Below are 7,283 nucleotides of genomic sequence, written 5' to 3'. Positions count from 1 at the left end.
ATTTCACACCCTAAAACCAAAGTTAAAAAAAGCAAGACGCTGCAGACCTTTTGTGTAATTTTTCCACAGAGGGAGAAATGAAAGCCTGATATAATTTACTGTGGGATCTGCATTGTGCAGCATGTGTTGCTTTACATTCTCACTCCGATTATCTTTGCTGAAGCTGGGACCTAATTACGGTTTTATTACGCTTTAGAAGTTGCCCGTAATATAGTGTGCTGCAAGGCATCCCTGTCCTCTAAAGAGGCGTTTACCAGGCATGTTTATGCAAATACACATTTAAATGCACATTAAAAAGTCGGAGTTTAGCTGTTTAATCAGCCGTCACATTATTATTTTATTATTGTTTGGTTGATGATGCCAGCTGAAATATTAATGAGCTGGTTTAAAAGGAAACCAGCGAGTGCAGCGCCATAAAGTGCCTCTCTCAGCACCGAGGAAGGCATGCTAGCGGTGGAGAACAGTCTAATTAAATATAAATGGCCAATTACTCCGCAGACGAGAGATGCAATGGGACACAGTTACACAAATTAGCGTTAGGCGTTAAGATGCTGCTTCATTTCGGTTTATCAATTGTGAACTGTTTAGTGAAAGATGGTTACGTTGAGAGAAAGTAAGAGAGCTGCCCTCATCAAAGAGTCTTTGAGGTTGTAGGAATAATGGCACATTTTGCTAACAAGCAACCCTTTTTTTTAAATAAAAAAACGGCAATGTCAATGTCTGCAATTGTAGATGGTTTTATATGAATTTTAAGTCGAAAACACTTACCTTGATCATGCACAAAAAGCAAAACATTCAACCGAGAGGGAGTCGCATAGGGAAGAGAGTGAGAAAATGAGAAACACATACATGCAATGAAAGGAATTGTTCCACAGGTTGCTGCTTACAAAACAGCATCCACACTTCAGTAAAATGAGAGTTTACGATCGAAAGAATTAGAGGATTTAACCGAGCGTGAGTCTCCTGTCTGTATCTTACGTTCAGACCAGGCCTCTTACCTCTGAATTCACCGTATATGATCCCATACACCTGTCTGGCCCGAGGCCCTCCTGAGATCAAGAGTTTCAGGAGCCCTTGAGGGATGAAGGAATCTTTGTTTAAGATTTATCTCCACGTCATTTTTCGGCGCTACAGCAGTGGGGCAGGTATCGGTGGGCATCAGTACTTCAGAGAGGTCCTATGGATCAGGTGGGTGGGATTCCCACTGGATTCTACTTCAAAGAAGGGGGTTGCTTTGTTCTTTAAAGCTGACATAATCTTCACCTAGTGCAGTGTTTCCTAACTGGAAGCACCAAATCCCAAAGTCATCCTGGAGATTTTATTAGGGCTTGAATACAAGGATCTACTGTTGTGCTGCAAAAGCTGATGTGGATTGTTTTAAAATAAATATTTTTTTAAATGCTCCAAAAAGATTGACTTTTTAAGTTGTTTAACTCCCCAACAAAAACTTTAGTGGTGAGATAAGTAGCTGTTCTGGGGCTTCTGATTGAATGTTTCATCAGCCTCGTGTCACCAAGGTCAAGGATGAACTCTCAAACTTGTAACCACTTTATAGACTACAACTCAATAAAGTGCTCTAAAATCAATGTTAACATCTACACTGCCATGACAGATGGGCAAACTTCAAACTCTTAAATCATGTGAAGCGTTTGTCTTGAAGATATTCTTATTTATATAATATTTATTTAGGAAAATCACAGAGACCTATTAAACTGTACAGCCTAAAGTGAATATTATTAATAAAAATGTCAGTTTGTAGATTAAACCAAGAAAATGATGCTTAACTCTCAGCTCAAATCATTACAACACCCACATTTAATGGAGCAATAAACGCAATATTGTGTCACCTATTAATCTCCTCAGGATACATTTTGGGTCCCACATTGGCAAACAGTTATGAATCAATGTGCTATCTCAAAAAACAATTCTACCTCTCTTTTTCTTTCTTTCTTTTTCTCTCTCTTCTCTGTCTTCATCTTCTCTCCTGGAAGTGTGTTTCTGGGTCTCATGCCTCCCTCTCTCAGGTTTGTGGTGCTCTACAAAGGAGCAACAACTTGCAAATCAATCTGTATTGACGTCGTGCAGATTATCTCAGGCTGTTTTACCAAACTGGAAAGGACTGAAAAGACAACAACATCCACTGATTTGTGAGAAACCGTTAATATTGATCCTATTCACACATAATGTAATTGACTAAAGGACTAAGGATTCTTATCGCTATCTAGCACAATAAAATGTTCTCTTTTATTTTAAAAGTACCAAACAATTGCACTCACTTGCTATCTACAATCAGTTTAGCTAACTTCAGGATATTTAAAATTAATGATCTTGAATGCAGAAACAACATTGTGTCTTTCAAGAGCCTTTTCGATGTCAAATGCATCTTCCTTCCTGCGACAGTTGGTACCAAATAAAGATTTTGCCTTACAGCGTATGTTGACTGACAGAGTGTCGCGTAGTTGGAGATAAATTTAGATACATTTGTTGTTCCCAGTTTCTGTTTTCACTGTGAACTATCAAGTTTAATTCACGGTGAGAGTATATTTGCTGCTGCACATTTCCTTTACTTCAAACACACTGCAGTATATCAAACTACAGGACTATTGCTACCGCTACATATGTAAGATACCTTCCCGGGGACCAGATGAGGTGGTTGTTTTGTGGCCATGAGTCTCATGTCCGTGTCCCTCAGAGATGTGGGAAACTGTCACAACAGAATTATAAAAAAACATAATAAGCAAATGCATCATTGAGGAGGATTTGACATGCTCTTTTTTCCCAAAATTGTACATAGGCAATAAGCAATGTATATTTGTGTTTTTTACCTGGTTCTCCTGTCTTTTTCTTGTTCTGAACTTAAGTCTCAGATAACATATTTGTTCCTAATGTTGGTACCAAATTAAGCTTTGATATGGAGCAATTTGGTACAGGTAAACTAAAGCACGAGCATATCCCTGTAGAATTCTGCCACTACATACAACACCTATACTTTCTTTATGCTCCTCTCCTCCATGCACAGATGAGGCTGTGATTTTGCCTCCATCAGTCTCAGAGGCTAAGACACTGTTTTTCATTGACATAGCAAGCAAAAGTATCTGTGTCTGATTTTGTTTGTGTTACATGTTTTCAAGTGTATTTGTAGTTAAAGTGTATCCACTGCATATCTATAGTATACAACTCCAGGTCAACAACAGTAAAAGAATATACCTTTATGCTTGTCCAGCCCTTTCATGCCGTGCTCAGATGAAGTGGTTGTTTTGTGGTCGTGAGTCTCTTGAACGTGGCCGTGAGTCTCTTGTACGTGGCCATGAGTCTCTTGAACGTGGCCATGAGTCTCTTGAACGTGGCCATGAGTCTCTTGAACGTGGCCATGAGTCTCTTGTACGTGGCCATGAGTCTCTTGAACGTGGCCATGAGTCTCTTGAACGTGGCCATGAGTCTCTTGAACGTGGCCATGAGTCTCTTGAACGTGGCCATGAGTCTCTTGAACGTGGCCATGAGTCTCTTGTACGTGGCCGTGAGTCTCTTGAACGTGGCCGTGAGTCTCTTGAACGTGGCCGTGAGTCTCTTGAACGTGGCCATGAGTCTCTTGTACGTGGCCATGAGTCTCTTGAACGTGGCCGTGAGTCTCTTGAACGTGGCCATGAGTCTCTTGTACGTGGCCATGAGTCTCTTGAACGTGGCCGTGAGTCTCTTGAACGTGGCCGTGAGTCTCTTGAACGTGGCCGTGAGTCTCTTGAACGTGGCCATGAGTCTCTTGTACGTGGCCATGAGTCTCTTTAACGTGGCCGTGAGTCTCTTGAACGTGGCCATGAGTCTCTTGTACGTGGCCATGAGTCTCTTGAACGTGGCCATGAGTCTCTTGTACGTGCCCATGAGTCACTTTTTCGTGGTCATGAGTCTCTTGAACGTGGCCATGAGTCTCTTGTACGTGGCCGTGAGTCTCTTGAACGTGGCCGTGAGTCTCTTGAAGGTGGCCGTGAGTCTCTTGAACGTGGCCATGAGTCTCTTGTACGTGGCCATGAGTCTCTTGAACGTGGCCATGAGTCTCTTGAACGTGGCCATGAGTCTCTTGTACGTGGCCATGAGTCTCTTGTACGTGGCCATGAGTCTCTTGAACGTGGCCATGAGTCTCTTGAACGTGGCCATGAGTCTCTTGAACGTGGCCATGAGTCTCTTGAACGTGGCCATGAGTCTCTTGAACGTGGCCATGAGTCTCTTGAACGTGGCCATGAGTCTCTTGAACGTGGCCATGAGTCTCTTGAACGTGGCCATGAGTCTCTTGAACGTGGCCATGAGTCTCTTGTACGTGGCCATGAGTCTCTTGTACGTGGCCATGAGTCTCTTGAACGTGGCCATGAGTCTCTTGAACGTGGCCATGAGTCTCTTGAACGTGGCCATGAGTCTCTTGAACGTGGCCATGAGTCTCTTGAACGTGGCCATGAGTCTCTTGTACGTGGCCGTGAGTCTCTTGAACGTGGCCGTGAGTCTCTTGAACGTGGCCGTGAGTCTCTTGAACGTGGCCATGAGTCTCTTGTACGTGGCCATGAGTCTCTTGAACGTGGCCGTGAGTCTCTTGAACGTGGCCATGAGTCTCTTGTACGTGGCCGTGAGTCTCTTGAACGTGGCCGTGAGTCTCTTGAACGTGGCCGTGAGTCTCTTGAACGTGGCCGTGAGTCTCTTGAACGTGGCCGTGAGTCTCTTGTACGTGGCCATGAGTCTCTTTAACGTGGCCGTGAGTCTCTTGAACGTGGCCATGAGTCTCTTGTACGTGGCCATGAGTCTCTTGAACGTGGCCGTGAGTCTCTTGAACGTGGCCGTGAGTCTCTTGAACGTGGCCGTGAGTCTCTTGAACGTGGCCATGAGTCTCTTGTACGTGGCCATGAGTCTCTTTAACGTGGCCATGAGTCTCTTGAACGTGGCCATGTGTCTCTTGTACGTGCCCATGAGTCACTTTTTCGTGGTCATGAGTCTCTTGAACGTGGCCATGACTGTCTTGTGTATGGCCATGAGTTTCTTGTACTTGACCGTGAGTCTCTTGTACGTGGCCATGAGTCTCTTGTGCAAGGCCATGAGTCTCTTGAACGTGGCCATGGGACTCTTGTATGTGTCCTTCAGATGACTGGTAAACTGAAACGCAACAATTGTCATTGAAATAACAACACACCATAAGGTACATTTGTAATCCTTTCCTGAAACGTGACAATTGTCATTGAAATAATGAGCAAATATCTAGATCTATTCGTTGCTGTTTCTAGTCAAGCCTTAATTGAGATAAGCGTTTGTCTACTGCATATTTATTTCACAACAGTATGTAAAACAACAAGAGCATTGCTACCACTACATATAAAGGAGATACCTTTCCCGTGCCAAGGTTGTTTCATGGTCATATATCTCAGACTAGTAGGAGACTGAAGCACCGCAATCATCATTAACATTAAAACCAAGACCATCTTATGAGGGAAATTGTATATCTTTTTTTTTCAGAAACCATACAATTTACACTATGATGCTATTGAGATTAAGATTCAATCCCATATTTTACCGTAATTTGAGGTCAAAGTCAAGCCTTTCTACTACATTTTACTACTACTACAAGCAAACTAGAGGATACTTGCCACCACTACCTACAACAATACCTGTTGTTTCAGCTTTCCTGGTCTTATGATCCTGCGCCTCCCTTTCTTCATTGTAACCAGATGAGGTGGTTGTTTTGTGGCCATGAGTCTCTTGTGCCTGGCCATGAGTCTCTTTTACCTGGCCATGAGTCTCTTTTACCTGGCCATGAGTCTCTTTTACCTGGCCATGAGTCTCTTTTACCTGGCCATGAGTCTCTTTTACCTGGCCATGAGTCTCTTGTGCCTGGCCATGAGTCTCTTGTGCCTGGCCCTGAGTCTCTTTTACCTGGCCATGAGTCTCTTTTACCTGGCCATGAGTCTCTTGTGCCTGGCCATGAGTCTCTTTTACCTGGCCATGAGTCTCTTGTGCCTGGCCCTGAGTCTCTTTTACCTGGCCATGAGTCTCTTTTACCTGGCCATGAGTCTCTTGTGCCTGGCCCTGAGTCTCTTTTACCTGGCCATGAGTCTCTTTTACCTGGCCATGAGTCTCTTGAACGTGGCCATGAGTCTCTTGTACGTGTCCCTCAGATGTTTGGGGAACTGAAACACCACAATTATTGAAATAACAAGTAAAACATCTTTGCAAACTAAATGGCTAACAAACCATATTTCTTTTTGGAAACATATTACTTCCGTCTTTTCCTCTTGATGCTTTTTTGCTTCAGTCACTCCATACCAATTTTAGATTTACATGTAAGCTATACACGTACATGACATGTTTAAAGATCACACTGTAAGAAAAAAACCCGTAAAAAGAAGGTCAAATGAGTGGCAGCTACGGCTGCCAAACAAAAACCGTAAATTTAAGGTAAAATACCTTACTTCAAATAAAGGACGAAAACCATAAATTTACAGTAATTTTCATTAAAGATTTTGCGGTGAAATTACTGTTTTTTTACAGATTTTTCCTGTAATATTACAATCAAACACCTTAATTAAAGTGATATTTCTATAGGTTCTGCAGTGAAATACTGTTATTTTACAGATTTTTCCTATATTATTACAGTCAAATACCTTCAATAAAGTGATATTTCTAAAGGTTTTGCAGTGAAATACTGTAATTTTACAGAATTTGCCTATATTATTAGTCAAATACCTTCAATAAAGTGATATTTCTAAAGCTTCTGCAGTGAAATACTGTAATTTTAGATTTTTGCCTATATTATTAGTCAAATACCTTCAATAAAGTGATATTTCTAAAGGTTTTGCAGTGAAATACTGTAATTCTACAGATTTTTCCTATATTATTACAGTCAAATACCTTCAATAAAGTGATATTTCTAAAGCTTCTGCAGTGAAATACTGTAATTTTACAGATTTTTCCTATATTATTACAATTAAACACCTTCGATAAAGTGATATTTCTAAAGGTTTTGCAGTGAAATTCTGTGATTTTACAGATTTCTCCTGTATTATTACAATCAAACACCTTCAATAAAGTGTTCAATTATTATGAAATATAAGCTTTTGAGATTACTGTGAAAATGTGAATACATTTAGACATCTACAAAACTTCCAATGTTTCAATTTAACTAGGAGTTAGAAACTTAATTACAAAGAAAGTACACACCAATATTGATTTTAAAACATTTTATTTAATGTACATTTTCAAAATCAACCAATTATTCACCATCAGTTGATAAGTCAAAGCAAAACATACCGCAA

At 41.2% G+C, this 7,283-nt stretch overlaps 2 protein-coding genes across 2 annotated transcripts in view; both read right to left on the bottom strand.

Moving 5' to 3' along the window:
* The window catches only part of ntng2b (netrin g2b), a 67,294-nt gene that overhangs the window by 8,467 nt on the left and 51,544 nt on the right, over positions 1 to 7,283 (bottom strand).
* On the bottom strand, positions 2,630 to 3,972 carry LOC130204971 (uncharacterized). The gene is made up of 2 exons (XM_056432031.1): positions 3,208 to 3,972; positions 2,630 to 2,704 (listed from the first exon to the last, which is right to left on the bottom strand). Exon 1 carries the CDS (start codon positions 3,874 to 3,876, stop codon positions 3,229 to 3,231), a length of 648 nt encoding a protein of 215 aa, XP_056288006.1. The 5' UTR covers positions 3,877 to 3,972; the 3' UTR covers positions 2,630 to 2,704; positions 3,208 to 3,228.

The sequence above is a fragment of the Pseudoliparis swirei genome, chromosome 15 (genome assembly GCF_029220125.1).
Source record: "Pseudoliparis swirei isolate HS2019 ecotype Mariana Trench chromosome 15, NWPU_hadal_v1, whole genome shotgun sequence".
Lineage (NCBI taxonomy): Eukaryota > Metazoa > Chordata > Actinopteri > Perciformes > Liparidae > Pseudoliparis > Pseudoliparis swirei.
Note: the sequence above shows the minus strand (reverse complement) of the source record. Positions and strands in the feature narration are given on the sequence as shown.